This window comes from Mchenga conophoros, linkage group LG3, assembly GCF_057382185.1.
Source record: "Mchenga conophoros isolate Kocher_MC1m ecotype Shallow Benthic linkage group LG3, M_conophoros_male_GT1.1, whole genome shotgun sequence".
Lineage (NCBI taxonomy): Eukaryota > Metazoa > Chordata > Actinopteri > Cichliformes > Cichlidae > Mchenga > Mchenga conophoros.
This window is the reverse complement of record NC_140528.1, coordinates 73,342,160-73,361,584: the sequence shown is the minus strand read 5'-3', so window position 1 is coordinate 73,361,584 and position 19,425 is coordinate 73,342,160. Positions and strand designations below refer to the sequence as shown.

The 19,425-nt window shown below is 41.5% G+C and overlaps 3 protein-coding genes and 1 non-coding gene across 6 annotated transcripts in view; 2 read left to right on the top strand and 2 right to left on the bottom strand.

Moving 5' to 3' along the window:
- Positions 1–444: 444 nt before the first annotated feature.
- trnai-aau (transfer RNA isoleucine (anticodon AAU)) lies at positions 445–518 on the bottom strand. The gene has a single exon. It is a non-coding gene; the product is annotated as a tRNA-Ile (tRNA).
- Positions 519–1,028: 510 nt separating this feature from the next.
- larp7 (La ribonucleoprotein 7, transcriptional regulator) lies at positions 1,029–7,882 on the top strand. 2 transcript variants are annotated; one of them, XM_085267140.1, is made up of 13 exons: positions 1,029–1,155; positions 1,920–2,131; positions 2,222–2,322; positions 2,449–2,532; positions 3,228–3,392; positions 3,502–3,610; positions 3,702–3,959; positions 4,169–4,322; positions 4,436–4,575; positions 6,434–6,546; positions 6,699–6,858; positions 7,048–7,139; positions 7,444–7,882. In XM_085267140.1, the coding sequence occupies exons 2-13, from the start codon at positions 1,933–1,935 to the stop codon at positions 7,519–7,521; spliced, it is 1,653 nt and encodes a 550-aa protein (XP_085123266.1). In that variant the 5' UTR covers positions 1,029–1,155; positions 1,920–1,932; the 3' UTR covers positions 7,522–7,882. The 2 variants fall into 2 exon arrangements, with proteins under 2 accessions (XP_085123266.1, XP_085123265.1); XM_085267139.1 differs by having other exon boundaries at positions 3,702–3,992.
- Positions 7,883–8,080: 198 nt separating this feature from the next.
- LOC146580395 (uncharacterized) lies at positions 8,081–11,322 on the bottom strand. 2 transcript variants are annotated; one of them, XM_085267141.1, is made up of 4 exons: positions 11,064–11,322; positions 9,596–9,754; positions 9,125–9,267; positions 8,081–9,033 (listed from the first exon to the last, which is right to left on the bottom strand). In XM_085267141.1, the coding sequence occupies exons 1-4, from the start codon at positions 11,144–11,146 to the stop codon at positions 8,237–8,239; spliced, it is 1,182 nt and encodes a 393-aa protein (XP_085123267.1). In that variant the 5' UTR covers positions 11,147–11,322; the 3' UTR covers positions 8,081–8,236. The 2 variants fall into 2 exon arrangements, with proteins under 2 accessions (XP_085123267.1, XP_085123268.1); XM_085267142.1 differs by lacking the exon at positions 9,596–9,754.
- A 5,155-nt stretch (positions 11,323–16,477) lies between these two features.
- Positions 16,478–19,425, top strand: part of col25a1 (collagen type XXV alpha 1 chain) — a 156,208-nt gene continuing 153,260 nt past the window's right edge. Inside the window, exons 1-2 of the mRNA XM_085267138.1 lie at positions 16,478–17,110; positions 17,238–17,307. Of these exons, the coding sequence (XP_085123264.1) occupies positions 16,811–17,110; positions 17,238–17,307 (370 nt within the window). The 5' untranslated portion in view covers positions 16,478–16,810. The remainder of the gene's footprint in view (positions 17,111–17,237; positions 17,308–19,425) is intronic.

Below are 19,425 nucleotides of genomic sequence, written 5' to 3'. Positions count from 1 at the left end.
CAGTGTGTATGTCAAGAAAATATTCCCTATGCCATTAAAGCAGTTGCAAGAGCAGGCTAAGGTGCTTGGAAAGAAAAGCGTCTGGACTTCTTTAAGTTGCTTGAAGAAGTTTCACCTCTCATCCGAGAAGCTTCTTCAGTTCTAAGGTCAAATGGTGGAGAGTCTCACATTTAAGCCCTACGGGAGTGTGCCTCCAAAGAGGATCATTGAACCCCCAATGATCTCTTACCTAATCACACAAGCCAAGGAGTGAAAACGGGTGTAGGTCACAATCAGCCAAGGAGGATGATTAGGGGGTCGATTTTCCCTCTTGTTGTCCAAACGCTTTTCTTTCCAAGCTCCTTAGACAACAATGACCTGGATGACTGAGGACCTTCACAGACAGTTGAAAAGTGGTTTTTGTGGTCCACATGGATAGGTGGGGAAAAAAAGAAAATTAATGACTGGCCCGTACGGGGATCGAACCCGCGACCTTGGCGTTATTAGCACCACGCTCTAACCAACTGAGCTAACCGGCCAAGTTGTAAAAAGCGACGAAAAAGTACGTATAAAAATGATAGTCACTATGTATTGAAAACTTGTTTTTAGTGATAGACGACTTACTTTCACCTTACGGACTTTGACAGAAATAAACAGGGCTGAATACAAAATAAAACTAAAAAAGTTTCGAAATTTGAAAATTTTGTGGTAGTGAAAATAAAAGAATAAACATGTTAATGTTGAAGAACAGATAGCATAACAAGCATTGCATCCATTATCAATATTATTCTATTTCTAAAAGCCTTTTTACAAATTATTTATTGACATTTTAACATGTGTATAAAGTGATTATTATTATCGTTATTATGCTATTATTTTACTATCAAATACAATGAGTGATTAGGTAGACTGTGCTGTGTTTTTTATTATCTTACATTTAGATTCACTAGTTTGCAGAATAAAATGTGGATGTTACAACCTTCGTGTTTGTTGTTTTTTTACGGTGGAATTATTCACCGGAAGTTGTGTAAGTTGCGGCTCGCTCTTATGACGAATTTACCGTGCGACGTTACTTTGCGAAGCAGCGCCGTTTGCGTGAAGATATCACGCTAGCTGCTGGTTTGTTATTTTTCTGAACTCGGTGTTAGTCTGGACTGTTTTCGCATCTGGAGCACGGTGAGTTATGTGAATCTTTCGGTCTCCTGAACGTTGAGAAAAAATCTGGCGGACTTTAAAAAATTTTGGCATGACGGAAGGGTTTTTTTAAAGTCACCACCCGCGAATTTCCAATTACTAACTTGGACGGCAGTGTTAGCTAACCACCAGTCTGGCAGCAAGGCATTCCCTGTGCACTTAGTAAAGAGCTAAATTCAAAACTAACAGTTTATATGTACGTTTCTTACCAATAATTTTATCAATAAAATGATGGCATTATAAAAGGGGCGTGTTCGATATGGAGTGTGCAATCTGAAAATGGGTCAGAGTGGGCAAAACGTGCAAACAAACCCCACGAATTTAATATAAATATTACTACGAAGCAGGATTTGGAGTTAGCAGCATAATTTATGTCAGTTTGGGGGCAAAAGGGTGGTTTTGATTATTGAAACTCTCGTTTAAACTAGTTGGTACTCGCACATCACACCTATTAAGATCATATGGTTGATTATGTATCTCTATAGTTAAATTTAATGGTATGGCGTTTTGTAACTTGCTGCTGTTGTTCTTGTGAGACGCCAGACCTGTCTAAATTTTGGATTAAACCTTTCACAGCAGCATTGGCCCTGAACAGGCACAAGGTAGATCAGAAAAACCTGAATGGACTTTTCCAACTCATAGCCTTCATCTTGGTATCTCTTAGCATGGCTGTTGTTTGATATATGTTGAACTTGCCTTTTAGTACAGGCTCTAATCTCATAACAACACAAGCGTCTTTGTTGCAGTCCTGCCCCCGAGATGATTAACTCAGAGAGGGGAGCTACCAATGCTGCGGCAGCAGAGCCCAGCGACAAGAAGGAGATGGAAAAGAAGAAGAGGTCCCGAGTCAAACAGCTGCTCAGTGAGGTGAAGAAACAAGTGGAATTCTGGTTTGGCGACGTCAACCTGAGCAAGGACCGCTTTCTGAAAAAGCTCATGGAGGAATCTGACCGTGGATGTAAGAAGCTATCAATACTTTATACGTTTCACTGACTCTTTTTGACTTGGGAACAGCCTTAAACTTGTTACCACACATTATTTCTTATAGATGTTGATATATCTGTGTTGGCAAGCTTCAATCGAATGAAGCAGCTGACAACTGACACAAAGCTCATTGCCAGGGCGCTAAAGAATTCATCTGTAGTTGAGGTACTGTAAAGTAAATTTTCATTTTGTTAATGCTTTATAACTTACAGTATTTGCATAATATAGAATCATTTAAGTGTGTGTGTGTGTGTGTGTGTGTGTGTGTGTGTGTGTGTGTGTGTGTTTCAGCTCAACCTCGAGGGAACTAAAGTAAGGCGTCAGCTTCCAATTGGGGAACTACCGAATGATGTGGACAGTCGCACGGTTTACGTGGTAAAAAAAAGAAAAAGTCCTCTGGTGTCTGTTTGATATGTTTGCTTTTCACGTGAATTTTAATACTTTCCATTGTTTTAATTATCACCAATTAAAGAGAGCAGAAACGATTCTATACATTACACCTGAACGCAACATTTCTCTATGATAATAATGTGATGTAACGTCTATAATGTGATAATGTGGTCGCCTTAGGCACACGGCTGTGACTACGCCCCACCTGCCTGTCATTCACATTTTCTTTAACCCTGATTCCAAAAGAGTTGGGACGTTGTTTAAAATGTAAATAAAACCAGATTGACAGCAAAAGGTCTCATAAAAGTCAGGACAGGGTCATGTTTCCCAGAGGGTAGCATCCCCTCTTCTTTTAACGGTCTGTGAACATCTGGATACTGAGGAGACCAGCTGCAGTACTTTTGGTAGAGGGCTGAAGATCACAGGCATTCAAATAATGGTTTTCATCCTTTTCCTCTCACACACTGTCCCAACATTTTTGGAATCGGGGTTGTATATACAAGTTTCAGCCAAGCAAAAGAAAGTCTTTAAAAAGAGAGGATAAGGTGCTTGGTGCATCCACTCTTTGTTTCAGTCAGGACCAAGTATTAGAACAGCATCATCTTCTCCCTGTTGTTCGCCTGCTCTAAAATCTTCTTGGATCCCAAACTAATGATTCTTTCTTCTTCTCTTTTTCTAAGGAACTTTTGCCAAAGGATGTGACACACAGCTGGATAGAAAGAGTGTTCACAAAATGTGGAAATGTGGTTTATGTCAGCATCCCCAGATACAAGTCCTCCAGGGACTCCAAGGGTTTTGCCTTTGTCGAGTTTGAGAAAGAGGAGCAAGCACAGAAAGCTATAGAGGTGAGAACTCAGTGGGAATATTTCCACAGCTATGATGTCGTTGACGTTAACGTGGTGTTTGTTTTTGGCTGGTAGAAAAGATCATGGAAGAATTTGATCTTTCAAACAGATGCTGAACAATCCTCCTGAAGATGCTCCCAGGAAACCAGGGATTTTCCCCAAGACGTTGCACAGGAAGCCAATTTCTCTCTCAGCTGACAATCCAGCATCTCGGATAGGTGATTTTATTTGGCGCCGTTGCAATATTGAAGTAAAGGATAGCGCTGCAAAGTGTATTTATCCTGGCTTCTTTACATCCATGTGCTGCAGGTGAAGAAGAAGAGAAGAAGAAGCGAAAGAAGAAGAAAAGGAAAGAAGGTGCCACGGCACAGGCGCCCGCAGAGGAAGTCAAAGAGCAGGCGATGGAAGCGGAGGCGGCTGAGCAAAAGAAAGATTTTGACCCAGAGGCCACCGGCGCTCACAAGACACCAAGCAAACTGTCAGAGAAGAAAAGACGGCGGTCACATACGGCGGAGGGATCGGAGAGCGATGTACCATCGAAGATAAGAAAAACCAGCGAAAGTGAAGGTGGGGAGAGGGAGAAAGACGGAGCACGGAGTAGTAAGTCGTCTCTAAGCCACCAGTGTAAAAAAAAGAAAACTACAAAAAGATCTAAATGGGACAGCTGTTTGTCATTTTACCTCCTCATTGTTCCTCATTTTAAGGTCAAATTTAAGTCTTTTTACACCCAAACCACAAAGTTGGTTGTTGTGTTAACGCTGTCCTTCCCCTCATAGAGTCGCCCACTCACAGGGACGCACAGCAGGCTGTTGAGAAGGGCAAAGAAAACAGAGACGACTCAACAGTTAAAGCAAAAAGGAAGAGAAAAAAGAAGCACAAAGAGAAACTGAAAATTGGGGAAGAAGTGATTCCACTCCGGGTGCTTTCAAAGTACGAACCTGCATCCCTTGTTCTAACGAGTTAATACAATTGTAAAAGGTTTTATAACTAGCAAACTGAACCCACTCTGTCGGCCGTGTTATTCCTTCTTTTTCCACATCAAGGAAAGACTGGCTTGGATTAAAGCAGGAGTACCTGACCTTGCAGAAAAGCAGTATGTCAGCCCTGAAGAAGTGCATGACTAAAATAAATGACAAGGAGCACAAGATGATGGAGACAGATGGTGACCCTCGGGATGCAAATGGTGAGTTCTCTTCCAAACCTCACTCATAGGCCTCTAACTTTAAAATGTTTCCCCCATCCTCCTTTATAATTCCCACATATCTCTTTTTCTGTATCCACAGGTAAGTTGAGAAAGCACCACAATGATAATGAGAATCCCATAAACTTTCCAATGTTGTGTGTCTCATTAAACTTGGCATTAGCTGGGGTGGCATTTGCAGTAAGTGGGCAAGTGCTGAAATTTCCATGTGTTGAAAACAGAAGTGTATGATAAAACAGGAAACAACGATGCTGAACTGACAAAGATTTTGGCCTGGATTTTTGGGAAAGTGTTTTAAAATAATTTAAAGAAAATTTTCACTCGACATTCGTCAACATCGCACCAGAAATCACACAGCTTTACTCTGACAAGGACAGATTGCACTGTTCAGCTGCTCATTAACACAATTATCCAATCAGCCAATCACATGGCAGTAACTCAGTGCATGCATTCATGCAAACATGACCGTGCTGAAGTTCAAACTGAGCATCACGATAATGAGGAAGAAAGGTGATTTGAGTGAGTTTGAATGTGGCGTGGTTGTTGGTGTCATAGGGCGGGTCTTAGTTTTCAAGAAACGGTTCATCTGCTGGGAGTTTCCCACACAGCTATTTCGAGGGTTTACACAGGATGGTGTAAAGAAAGGAAAAGGAAAGGAAAAAAAATCCAGTGAACGGCGGGGATACTCAGGAGAGAGAGGCCAGACTTCAAGTTTGCTGGAAGTAGGGACGTTCCTGGTGACTAATTTCTTAGTCGACTAAACGAGGAAAAAAGAAATGAGACTAACAGTCTAGTTTAAAACAAAGAAACACTCAGATATCAAGTGAAATTTTAGGACCTTCTAATGGATAATAGCAAAAAAGTGTCCAAACAAAGGCATTTGAAGCCTTTAATCACAACAATGAATTCTATTATGGATACTGTGTTCTATTCTAACAGGATAATGAAAAAGAAAAAAAACCTGATTTTAAATGTATGAAAATGTGTTACTTACAAAATATATTCAAGTATTATTAAAATATGCCAAATTAACAGCTGAAAGATAACAAATTGTTCTGCAATTCATAACAATCATTTCAATAAAAGTTCAAATATAAAGCAATAACAAAATGATTTGATGACAACATCTCTATTAAGCAGAGAAGTCCAAACCTCCCTGTGCCCAGCCACCTCCTTCAGCTGATCTGGGGGAACACTGGGACAAGAGATGTAATCTCTCCAGTGTGTTGTGGGCCTCCTCCAGGTAGGACAGGCCCAGAATACCTCACCCAGGAGGCGCCCACCTCAACTGGCTCCTTTGGATGTGGAGGAGTAGTGGTTCACCTCTGAACATCTCTCAAGCTAATTTCTTTAGCTTGATAATATCATTCTGCATTTTTGCACAACATTGTTGGGGGCTGCAGCTCCACCTGGTGGCAGATGAGTGCATAACATTTTGGACACAACAGCTTCCCGGGACTGGACATCAAATAAATGTTAAACATTAGATTAAAAGACTAGTCATAATAGAGATTAGTCACACTCACAATCTCTAGTAGGAAGGTGACAGTAACTCATCATAGCTGAGGTGTGCAGAAGAGCACCTCTGAATGCACCACACGTGGAGACTTTAAGTAGATGTTTTGAGGGCAGAATTGGGTCCAAACCAGTACTAGAAACATGTACCTAATATAGTGGCCAGTTTGTGTATATTAACAAGCTGCCAGAATCTGGGTGAAGCTTATTGAAATGTATATCTCATTTATCTTAGAACTATATACATTTACAGCTTTCAGTATGTTGGAATTCAGCACTAAAACCTATGAAATTCAACTGATTTGTGTTTTTGCCTTTTGTCTAGTTGATGAGAATAACAAAAGTGAAAAGGCAGCTAAGCAAGGACCTCAGTTTGTCAGTGGGGTCATCGTGAAGATTACAGACAACAAGCCGCTACCAGGGAGGAAAATAATCAAGGTACTTTCTTTTGTAGCTTTGCATGATTCAGAGTTCAAAGTAATCCTTCTTTGTTTTAACACATGGTGTGGTGCAGCCCCACAGTTCAGTTGTGTATCCACATTACACGATGATTCCCGTAACCCCGCTAAAGAATGACACTGTGTGTGTAGGACGCGCTGTGTAAAATTTCTCCAGTGGCCTATGTTGACATCTTGGAAGGAGACGCTGAGGGACACATCCGCTTTCACAGCCCAGAGGAAGCGAGAGCAGTTAGCGACGTCAGAGCAGAGCTGCAGAAAGAGCATAGCTGGAAGCTGGAGATCCTCACAGGTGTGAATTTTATTTCCTTATTTTCTCTGAAACCTTTTAAAAATTGTATTTTGTATGGATTTCATAACTGATGATGGAGAAAATGCTCTGTCGGGCCATCAGGCTTCTGTGTTTTTTAACCAAAGATTTGATAAAACTGTGAAAGGCGTCCTTTAATGAATTTCTCTGTTTCTTTCTTTATTTTTAAAGGTGACCATGAACAAAGGTACTGGCAGAAGATCCTCGTGGACCGCCAGGTCAAACTGAATCGTCCAAGGGAAAAGAAGCGGGGTACAGAAAAGGTGAGCTCTACCTTACAATGTGAAATACTCAAATCTGCATACATGCTGCAGTGTGCATCAGTGCATCTGTGATTATTTATTACATTATGTGTATAAACAACTTTAAACACGCACACAAAGCTGACTTTCTTTGTCAGTGTTGAGGCTAAATGCTGCACCTTCATGTTTTATACTCACAGGACAAAAAAAAAAGTCACTAATACCTGGAGTAATTTTATCACGTTAGCGCACCCATTCATACATACGCCTCCCTGTTGTCTATCTGCTATCTCATCTCATTTTTAATTTCCTGTCACATTTTCAGCTCATATCCAAAGCCGAAAAGATCATCATCGCCCGCGCCAAGGAGGCTAATAAGCACATCCACTTCGATGACGACTGACAGCTACTGAAATGAGTTTTTAACAGCCGAGCGAGGCTCTACTCTGTAAACTTAACATGATGTCATTTAAAGAGGACCGCTGATGTTGGTGTGTACCTGGAAGAAAGTGAACAGACCCTCATAAAGAAGATTAAAGGAATAGCCTTTAGCTTTGTTGTTGTTTGTTTTAGTTTAGTTTTTTTCTGGCACTGGAGCAGGTAATGTCATGTGGAATACAGACATTTTGGCACCATACTTTTAATTGATGGACTTTAAAAAGAGAAAAAGATTCTGTATAGATGTAAATATAATTGAGTTGGAAGTTCTCTCAGTTAAGACATTGCCTTGTGTTATTTTTTAATAAAATGTCATTTCATGATTACAGCATTTTGTGGTGCATTCACAATATAGTTTTGGAAAGTGCTCCTGAGGTTTGTATGAAACACATGGAGGTCATTTCAGCAGATTGGATTACTTCTTACTGAAACAGTGACTGATTTTAAAAAAGTGTACACTTATTATCTGGAGGAAGTCCACATCTGTCTGTCTAAACCTGTTTCCCATTAAGTGCCTCTCACTTTCAAGATAAGAGTGAAATTGAGACGCTTACAAGTATAAAAATAGCTGATGTTACACAATCTCCCCATTCATGGCTTTTTTTTTTCTTTTTTTATTGCTGTAGAAGTAGAAACTACCTGAGGTAATAATGTGGCGAGACCACACCTTATCAGCCACCTTAGTTTCTGTCAGAAACCATGCAGCTGATTATTTGGTTGCTATGGTCTATACAGCTGTCGCCATCAGGCGAAGTCCCTCCTCGGCCCAAATTTCTGTACCAGTACATCTTGGATTCTCCGTTCTCTGTGGAGCATTCGAAGCTAGAAAGCACTTCAGTGTCTGTAGGACTCTGTGGTTTCTGTGTGGCACCTCTGGAGGAATTACAGGCTGAGGCCTTGTGTATTTTGGGGTGTTGTCTCAAAGTCTTTGGGCTGGCTTTGCTGTCGTCAGGAGATTTAGGTTTGCCCACTGACATGGTGGTTCTCACAGTGGTGAAGCTTTGCGGCGAATGCCAGACTCTGTAGTCGTCCGTCACGGTACTCGCTGCATGGCGGTGGACGTCATTTATCTCAAGGGCTGGCAGGTTTTTCACCTGGCAGTGAATGCTGTGGTCTCCTGGTGAAGAGAAATCTTTGTTGTGGCCCTGAAACTTGGTTTCAAGGGAACAACTGTTGAACCTCTCAAAACAATCACTGCCTTTGTCAAGGTCTTGGTGTGTAGACCAAGCCTGCTTTGGCTTGAAGGCCAGTCTCGGCTCCAGCGGGAAGTCCTTGCTGCTTTGGTTAGAGTGCTTCAGTTTGAATGGTCTGGGGTTTGTTGGGTGGGGGATGTAATCCGATTTATAGGTGGTGGTGTTTGCAATGTGTTCTGGTTCCTTCGCCAGTGCAAGCATGTTGCCTAATCCATGCTTGACTGTCAAACCGCCTTTCAGGATGATTGGCTGGTGCTTGCTGCCCTCCCAATGTTTAAAATCATCTGAGTGGAAAAAACAAAGCGGATTTAACTCAGGATGCAAATTTTGCCATATTCCTTGATATCTCACAGTAATATTCTTGAAGTTGCTTACTTTGATAGGCGCTCTGGTAGTCAGTCCTGGATGGTGTCTGGTTTGCAGGACTGAGTGGGCCTTTGCATCGTCTGTAGTCTGGCTCTGGTGGCTGTGGGACCTTTGGTGGCTTTTTTATCCATTTTTGCTGAATGTAAAATGATCTGAAACACACGACATACGATGAGCAGACCAACACATTTTTACTTCATGAATGATAGAAAACGAGAAAGATGCCACACCAACAACTTGTTTTCCTATTACCATTAATCAGCTGATTTCAGAGCAAAGATTACACAGTAGTCTTTGTTTTTTTGTGCACTGAAATGTTGTCATGGCCAGTTCAGTCTTATTTAGCTGAGAAACCATCCATCAGTTGCTGTATGCACGTGGGCAGAGCGCCAGCCAGGTTTATCCCACTGTCCAAAATTGAAATATCTCTTTCCTCAGCTAACTAAAATCTAATGACATTATAAAGGGAAAAGAAAATACCTCAAAGAGGTAACCTCATGACTTGTCCCCTTCAGCGGATGGTAAGGGATCTTCTTTGTTGCTGTTGTCACGATTGCTACATAACAGGCGGGAGGAAGGAACCTCTCCTGGTACTCTGTGGTCATGGAGGTCTTTGTTTGGGGTTTCAGAGAGTGCTTCCTGGAAAGTTTATGGAGTGCATCATCACTTTAAAGGGGATCTATTTTTGCCTTTCATGCATTAGTTTCAAATAATGGTAACACAAAATAATCCTTGTGAGGCATCAGTTTAGGATGCTTGCTGCTCTAAACGCCCACTTTCATGCCCTTTTTTCTTTATTCTTGGCTCTGTAGTGTCAGTGACAAAAATAATCCTAATATAGCCATCACAGGCACATAACTCAGGCTGTGAGCACAGCACCTCCACCCACCTGCTGTTCAGACCTTCTGGTTACGGAGGCTGCCAATCAGAAAATGGCTTAAAGGGAGAGGGGCTGCAAAATGTTTTGAGTTTGTTTTTTTTTTTCACAGCCTGCATCAAGTAGAGGTGGGTAGATCAATCTTAATATCGATAGTATTGATACCAGTAATGTGACAGATCAGTACTTTTCTATCCTCTAAGTTCAGTATGCAGCAAAAATAGACCTTAAACATACACTAAGAAAAATGTCTGAGCCTTTTTGTATTGGCTGCTACATCTATTTTACTTATAGCCTATAGCACATTTAAACAACAGAAATTAATCAAAAGTGATTTAGAGACAAACCCATTTACACCTCAAGTCTTTAAAAACAAACAAAAAACAAAAGCGGTTTCTAAATAGATGAAACACTGAAATGATAAGAATAACAATGATCTTTTAAGTAAAAATCAGTGATTTAGTAGTCATTAAAATGTGTTCAGATTTTGCAAATTTATGACTTTTAATGTTATAAATCACATAATCCAACATAATGTGCCTTTTTAAAAAATATCGGTAATGGTATAGGTAATACTTGCCCTGTATGTACTTTTGTATTGAATTGATACAAAAATCTGCGGTATGGCACAGCAATGATATCAAGGTTCAGATAATTAAAGATTTGTATTTAAATGTAGTTTAACTCAACTTTAATTTCAAAAAAGCAAAATAACGGGTTTTTTTTTTTGTTTTTTGTTTTTTTTTAGGGTTTCAGCGGTGGAGTTAGCACCGCCAGTCCAAATCCCTCATAGCATTTTTAACTGAAAAGAGTGTATCCTATAGCATAAAGTCTGCTCACACCTCTTTTGGTGACACACAACTAACTACAAATGCTTCGTGTCCGTGTATCTGCACGCCAGCACATTCCATTAAAATTCAGTGAAATTTGAAAAAACACACGCAGAAACAAGCTAGCTCTTTCCGCTTTCGCATAAAACTGCTGAGTTTCCAACGAAAGAAAATCTCTCTCTCTCTCTCTCTCTCTCACGCACACAAACACACGCGCACACACACACACAACTGAGCTCACTTTATCTGCGCAGCTGGCTGCTCGTTGGTCTGCTGTCTGGCAGTTTTCAGGTGCATTTCTGCACCCTGGCTGGTTCTCGGCATCCCGCAGCTCCGACTTGTGGCAGTCCCGCTCTGTGGTCGCTGCAGGCCTAAAACATATGAATAATTGACGGCGTGAACATGGGACGTGTGCTGAACGAGAGTGGCTCGCGGCTAAAAATAAACATCGGTGGATTCGTGTGTGATGCGGGCCGGTTGTCATGGCGAGGACGCAGGCTGTGAAGATGCGCGCGTGCAGCGAGACTCGAAACCTTTGCTCGAAGCGCTGTGTGCATGTCACCCGTGGATTTCTTTTTGCAACGTCACGCGGACTCCCATCTGTCACTTTGTAACTGCTTTGAGGGCATTTCTTTCTCCCCACTCCCTCCCACACCCTGCCCTAAAAAGCATAAAAGCATGTACACGTGCACCAACAACTACATATAAGTTGGAGTGGTCTGAAACAAACCGTGACCTCCCCGTGTGACCTATCCACAGAGTGTATGGTCCTGAGCACAAGTCTTAACAATTAGGTCTTGAATTCGTCAGATCTGGTGTAATGCTATGATCCCTCACTAGATGGCGCCCGCACATTAAAAAAAGACCCATGACTCACAATTTACTTCACTTCTTAGTCTTTCTTGACACCAAGAATCAAATAAATTAGTTCATCCGTAATAAAAACTCTAAATGGTAAATGGATTAGTGCTTATATGACACCTTTTCTGCTCTTTTACTCATAGCGCTTTTTAGAACATGACTCATTCATGTACCTTTTTCTAGTGCTTTCTATCTAACATTCGGACACTAGTGGATGCATCTGAGAGCAACCCAGGGTTCAATATCTTGCCCAAGGATACTTTGACATACAGACAACAGTAGCCAGAGATCAAAACATCAACCTTACAATTACATAAGTGACCTGCTCTTCTTTCTCCAGAGTCACAGGACCAAGTAAAACTACTTGTTTCAGTTTGGTGCTAGATACGATGAGCGCATAAACAAAAAGAATGAAAATATATATGTATATATATATACATATATATATATATATATATATATATATATATATACCCATGAGACCAGCACTATTTTTCCAGTCTTCTGTTGTCCAATTTTGGTAAACTTGTGCAAATTGTAGCCTCTGTTTCTTCTCAAATATTATGGTTTTGAGTCCCATCTGGCTTGCTGACAGCAGCACCCATCTGCTTCATGTTTTGACACATTGTGCACTCAGAGATGCTCTTCCGCGTACCTTGGTTGTAACGATTGCTTATTTGAGTTTCTGTTGTCTTCTTGTCAGCTCAAAGCACATTCTGAAACACTCACCACCAACAATGGCACATTCAAAGTCACTAAAATTCAGCTGAACTTCAGCGGGTCATCTTAACCCTGTCTATGTGTCTACTTGTACTGAGTTGCTGCCATGTGACTGGCTGATTAGATATTGGTGAAGGAGCAGGTGAACATGTGGGTACACAGTGAAACTTCATTTACGCTGATGTTTAATTTGATGTTTGGCGTGGTCTAAAGATACACAGTAAAAAAAAACACAATAAAAGATACAAGATGAAGATTAGAGAAAGGACTCATGTAAAACAAGTTCAGACAGAAGCTAACTTGTGTATGATAATTGAGCATAGAAACTGAAAGCAGTGTTTTACATTCAGTCAGACTTGAGGAACTTGGCATGATCATCAATCACTGGGCTGGTGTTTGATATAACCAACCACTTTGCATAGAAGTTATGTAAAATGACTCTTTCCAAATAAGAGTCTCATAGTTCAAAAACTCCAGAGAAGACCACCCAACAGTTTCATATAAGGTGCAAAGATCTGTACTATAAACACCTCCAGTACTGAGCCTGGGAGTAGCATCAGAACAAAAAAAAAGACGATTTAATGAACTCACAGCATCAGAAGAGCCTTGTATTTATTTAATTGGACACTATCAGCCTAACAGGCTGGCTAACTTAATGAATTCCTGTGCAAAGTGCCTTTTAAGTCAATACACATTAGTCAGTAAATTGGATGAAATACAAGCTGCTGACAGACTGCCCATCTATAAAAATGGGCTCTATCCCTAATGCACAGGTGTCATTTCTCCCAGCTCTGGCTGATTAGACTTTCGCTCGGGATGAGATTGGGAATTGCACGAGGACACGGGACCTCATCTGCTGATTCTAAAGTGGCGTTTTGTGCTACAAAGCTAAGAGCAGAGTAGGGAGACTTAAGCAGTTGAGGAGGCTTCACCTGAATGAACATACTAAGCTTGACTGTAAGACCATGTGAGTATTTACCACGGACGAAAAAACTCCTGGATTTTGTGCTCGGATGAAGCGTTACATCATGCAACAAAACAGCAAATCCAGTTTTCCACTTTTGTTGTCACCTGATGATTTCAGAGTTTTCTAATTGGTTACTGACTCCACAAAAACAGTGAGAGCAATTAAAAAAAATAAAAATACAATCACTCTCCAAAAATGACGTGTTTTCTTTCTCTTGAGGCAGATTTTGACAATAACTTTTTGATCTAAAAGATACAGATCTCCAGTAGTTTTAGTTTCAGGTTACAAGCCAGAGATTCGAGTGCTGATTGTGCGGGGTCAAGCGCCACTTCAGAAAACAAACTACTGCAGAAAATCCTTGATTAGTGTTGGAACATAAATACAGAAAACCGTGTCAGATCTGCACCGATAACTCGGACATCTGCAGCTGTGCCTGTGGACTCTGCGCGTTTCCTTCATTCTGACTGACTTGGAGTGGAGCTGCATTAAAATGCAAGAGAGCTGTAAAGAAGAGCCTCGGAATAAGGAGTCAGGAGGATGGGGAGGTTTATGGATATTTGAAGTCTTCTGCCATTAAGGATTTCTGACTGCAAATGAGAAAAATAATTCTCTATTCAGTATTACTCAGAATTAATTTCGGCATCTTGAAACGTGTGAGGCATGTGGAGAAATAGATTTGATGTTCATGGGAGGAAATTGGTGCACTTATCCTCCACTGTGAGTGGCGTGCCTTTTATTTAATGTTGAGCTGTATATGTTCTCATGAACAAAATCAGGAAACATCATTAAATGAAAAAGACCGACAGTTCGGCTGTTCATTCAAACTAACAGCACTCTGCATGTCAGTCTTTCTGCACGTGATGCATAATAAGGGGAGCTCTTGCATTGATGAATACAGCACAAGTAAACCAGATGGTGTTACCATAGCCCAGTAGATGCATTAGATTGTTACTGGATGTGGATTAGAGTTGATGCAGAGTGCGAGAATTATCAAAATGTTGATTAACACCTTAGCAAAATTGAAGGACTCAAACAGTCCAGATGTGGAGTAGACAGTGGGGTCACGAGATACTATATAGTCATTCTGTTATTGGACTTTGTTGCCTTTTATTCCCCAACTGAGGGCTATTAACCCAAATCAAGTCCTATGAAAAACGAAATACACTTAATGTTTCAATAGCTTGTAAAACCACCTTTCGCTGCAATAACTTGAAGTAACAGATTTCTGTTTGACTTTATCAGCTTCACTTCATTGACCTCTGCGGGCATTCATCCTGTCCTTTCACAGCTCTCTTAATCTCCTACCACAGTATTTCAGTCAGGTTGAAATCTAGACTTTGACTGGACGATCGTAACACCTTGATTTGTTTCTTTTTTAGTCGTTCTGTTGTAGACCTGCGCTGCTTGGGAGTCACTGTGACTGCAAAACAAGCCCAAATCATCACCCCTCCACCAACGTGCTTGATAGTTGGTTTGAGGTGATTGTGCTGATATGCTGTGTTTGGGTTTTGTCGAACATGCAGTGCACTATGGCCAAACGTAGCACTACTACTACTACTTACCTTCTTAAATTTTTGGAAGAAGTGAGACTTGAGTTCATTTTTTAAAGTTTGTTTTTCACATAACTTTATGTGAGGAGAGTTTGCTCTTTGAAGGAAGAACATAGATGACATTAGGGGTCTCAAAACAATGAATTCATGTGGCTATGCACTGACTCTAAAAATGAATGACTTGTTTGATTGTTTACCTAATATTGCTGCAAGTTTGTCAAGTTACTTAATGATGCCTGAACAAAGAGGCCCATTGTCACATTATTAGACGTACTTACAGGCTAGCTTCTATGATTTTTGTAATTGTGACCTAACCAAGCACAGTCTGGCAGGGGTGTGTCTGTGGATAGGCTGGGGTTTCATTTTTTTTTTTTGTTTATTGTGGTTTAAAAAAAGATTTATGACAATGATGTTACCATGAAATCAAAAGAAAAATAGGAAGCAGTAAAGCAGTTAGTGAAATCCATCTGTTACTTTGATGTATTTTTTTTTAGCACAGCAATGAAACTGAAAAAACAAGTGCACAGGGGTGGTGAGGAAGTCTGAAACCATCTGCGATGTAAATATTTCATTTTTAAAACCTTTAATTCTGCTCATATTTTCTTATGAGCCGTATGAATATTTGATACAAATACAGTTTTGTGGGTCAGTTGCTTGCATCCAATAGCTAAATGCAGAGATCAGTGCATTGAGCTACTGTATATTTTTATTGTTCTGTCGCCCCCGTTCACATTGATTATTTATGTAACATTGTCTTAGAGCCGAATGCAGCATTTATCCCAAACATAGTTCAGTCCTCAGCAGACCTCATTCATGTTTGTTCTGTTGAAGCCCACAAATGGTCCAAACCAATAATTTGCTCACTCTAGGCAGGCGGATGTCACAAAATCAAAAAAGAATGCATACTGTTACTGTAACCTGTGACCACATATTGATTCGGTTGTGCAGTGCATGGCACTTTGCTTACTTCATCTAAGTCACAATAGCAGTTTCCTCTGGAAAAAGAAAAAGAAAACATGCCCACTGCTGATTTGAAGGTCCATTGTGTAGGATTTGGGAGACACTGTTGCAATGGAATATACATAATTATGTTTTTACTACTGTATAATCACCCCAAAGTGTCATTTTCTCTCATTTTAGAATGGTCCCTTCATATTTCTATAGGGAGTGCGTGCTCTTCCACCCACAGTTTGCAGTGTTGGACCAGAGTGGACATTTAGAATTTGTAGTGGCCACCAGCTTGACGATGGAGGGTGAGGCCGCTGAATCCTGCACACGGTCCGTTTAACTCAAGTAATCATGTGGGCTATTTTTGCAAAAAGTTTCAAATGAATTTTAAAAAATGTGGCTAAATGTGTCCTTGTCCTTACTGATCATCACTTCTCATCAACAAGCTAATGGCAACTGTACCCCCCTGGGCTGAAATAGCCCAAAAGGAGTGAGCCAATAAATTATGTTAATCAGTGGGACACGTTGGAGGCGTGTTGTTGCCTTCGTGAGGGGGGGGGAGCATGCCTGCGCCACGGAAAGGCTTCAGTCTTAATGCTGTGTCCTCTGCGTGCGCACTGCCTCCCGCTTCCACGCTCTCCCTCTCTACTGTTGAGTGCATAAGAGCGGTTTCCTCTGCAGACCACTTTGCAAAGCTCCGTGCAACAAGTTTGCAGGAGCAGCAGCGGCACGCCGTCACGCAGGTTGACTTCACTCGGCTGGAGCTTGAGCGGCGCTCCACTCATCCATCTGTCGCTGTCACCACAAAGTCACCGTACGTGAACGCAGCGTTGCAGGCGCACGCACGCTCGCTCACTCACTCACACAGAGCAGAGTGCCATAAATTGGTGACTCCGCGCCAGATGCGGTTTGCTCTCAGCAGCGCGTGGAGTTGTTAGTTAAATGGAGAACGCAGTGGCGAGAGGAGCATCTAAGTGCATGGAAAAAATGGAGAAAGAACTGTCGCCCCGGCAGAAGCGACACTACTGCCGCACGACTGCGCTGAACGTCTTCTCCTCGTTTTGCTCCGTGGCGTCCGTCGCCTTCTGCATTTTCCTGAGCATTAGCGGAGCTGACATCAAGAACCGAGTTGTGGATTTGGAGAGTGCCAAAGGCGAGCACACCTTCACCCGTGCCCCTGGCTACTCCGTGGAGGATTTCAATTCACTGATAGAGGAAAGAGTGGACGAGCTGCTCTCTCAGGTAAGATTGGCTTATGCGCTCGGCTCTCCGGCACTTTGTTGTTGAGCCCTTCACTTGCGCGTAAATGGACTGTGGTTCACTCAAAGGGCGAATGAATGAAAAATGATGCTTTTCTTTCACCTTTCAGCGCTCCTATGAGAATTTCGTCAAGATTCGGACAGCCAGACAAACATCACCTGAATGCAACTGCCCTCCAGGTAAAGGAAACTACTTTTCCAGTGCGGTGCGGGCGCGGGGTTGCATGTGGGAGTGTGAGGTACTGGCTTTTAAAGCGGGTTTGACTCCGAGCACAGGCTGGTGTGAGAATGAATGGAAGCTTTTCAGGGACAGGTTTTTGTTTGTTTGCATGTTTGTAGTTGATTTCATTGAATCTGATGAAATGTGACAGTGCTGATAGTTCAGGGGAGGTCTCCTGTGAAGGATGCGGACAGCTGAGCGCTCAATGCACCTAACAGAAAGAAAGGCATTTAACAGCCGTCTATACATAGAGGTGCTGAGAGATTGTCCGACTTGTGATGTTGCCTGCTCCCTTGTTCACATGGAGGAGAAGTGGGAGAGGCTGAAATTCACATTTCTAACCAGTAGATGGAAACATTTATTCCTCCAGTGTAGCGCAGCATTCTGGAGTCGAGGGGAATGTTCTGGATTTGAACTTGTGGGTTTTTGGTTTACTTCTAAATGTTTGCCAAGCCACTATTGTGCATCAGTGTAGGTTAGCCTTCAGGGGGGAAAAAAAAGAAGAAATTAATAAAAAATAAAAACAGCCAGTCCTGCTCTTGAATGTGTGATTGACAGCTCCAGTTTCACTGCAGTAAAAAAAAGGAGAAGAAGAAGAAGAAGAAAAGATAGAAATTATAAAATAGCACCGACAGAAAACAGATAAAAAATACAACATTAGCCGATAAGGTGAAATCCAGATGGTGCATCGGGGACTTTGAGGGGTTAAAAATTACAAAAAATCTCTCACACCTGCCCTTAAAATAGCTCACGAGTCCCTGAAAACGAGGGACGGTGCGTAAAAATTGCTGCAATTTTGTAACAATTAATGCAACGTTTTTGTTCATCCCCTTGAATTAAAGCTAAAAGTCTGATTGTTAAGCCCACATTCAGTTAATGACTCAGGCACCAGTTCTGTTTTTTCAACAGCTACAATAATGTCACATCTCCATGTCCAGACATATACAGAGATAACAGGGTGTCAGATAAGGGCTATATACTGTCAGTGATAAATAAAATGTGTCTATTTCAACTGATTCTCAGATAAAGTGAAGGATTCAGTCTTTGCCCAAAAGTTATGCATTTTAGCATTTTAGGCTAAACGACCCAGTTAAAGTCCATCCATCATCTGAAAACTGCTTCGTCATAAAGCCGAAAACAGGGCTGTGTTTTCTCGGCTCCTGAAAGTGCTGACATTGTGGAGTTATGTTCTTTACAAGTAAGTAACATCCTGCGGATTTCTTAAGGCTTTTTTAAAATTACCTTTACATGCTTTTTCATACATGTGCCAAATATCAATATGAGCACCTCGAGTAATGCGTTCAAAAGGTCACCAGCAAGCATCCCGGCTCCTTAATGGTTATCCGACAGATGGGATGAATTGCTCCTTGATGTCAGAATGAAGTACGCTGTATGGCCTGTCTAATAGCATGTTACTGCAAAGCACTCTAGTAACATTTCCATGCTCTCAGTGAACCACACGTGAACCTTTGCGTTCCTTCCTGGCACACTGCTGAACCACTAGGTAGACGGCATGCTGCGGGACGCTGACATGTTTTCACAACTTTTTAAAGTTTGATGAAGAGGGGATCAGCCTCAGTCAACTCCAGCTGGGAATGTTACACAGTAAGTGTGAACATACTGTAGGTGACCTTTCTGGAAAAAGTCACAGTGCATAGTGGTGCTTGGAAGGTTTCATGGAAAATTCTCGGGTATTGGCAAACATCTGCGCTGCAGGTCTGAAATTAAGGTGTTGAATCCCAACCAAAGAAAGTGCTTTGTTGTTGACCCTCAACCCCTGACCTCCCCTGTTTTTTTCTTTTTCCTTCACCCTGCCAAATATGAACAGCAACGCAATAAAAAATATGTTTATATACCATAATCAGACACGGGCACAAGAAGAAACGAGACTAGTGCGAGTGATAATCCCAAACGAAAGATCCTTAATCTTCAGTTTTCACAAGTGCTCTATCAACTGCAAATGTCTCATCTGCAGAGTGGGCATGCCTGAATTAATGAGCCAGAAGTACTGCGAGTATTAACCATAATGAGACACTCACAATCAGGCGGCTCTCTGTTCTCAATCCCTGTCATATGTT

What these genes read in the sequence shown, in the direction of transcription:
- larp7 (XM_085267139.1), top strand. Translation starts at nt 1,933, where the DNA reads ATGATTAACTCAGAGAGGGGAGCTACCAATGCTGCGGCAGCAGAGCCC. An exon ending in ACAGTCGCACGGTTTACGTG is followed by an intron (nt 2,533 to 3,227) that starts GTAAAAAAAAGA and finishes TCTTTTTCTAAG; the next exon opens with GAACTTTTGCCAAAGGATGT. An exon ending in GAAGCTGGAGATCCTCACAG is followed by an intron (nt 6,859 to 7,047) that starts GTGTGAATTTTA and finishes TTATTTTTAAAG; the next exon opens with GTGACCATGAACAAAGGTAC.
- LOC146580395 (XM_085267141.1), bottom strand. Translation starts at nt 11,146, where the DNA reads ATGCCGAGAACCAGCCAGGGTGCAGAAATGCACCTGAAAACTGCCAGA. An exon ending in CAGCCAGCTGCGCAGATAAA is followed by an intron (nt 9,755 to 11,063) that starts GTGAGCTCAGTT and finishes TAAACTTTCCAG; the next exon opens with GAAGCACTCTCTGAAACCCC. An exon ending in CTACCAGAGCGCCTATCAAA is followed by an intron (nt 9,034 to 9,124) that starts GTAAGCAACTTC and finishes TTTTCCACTCAG; the next exon opens with ATGATTTTAAACATTGGGAG.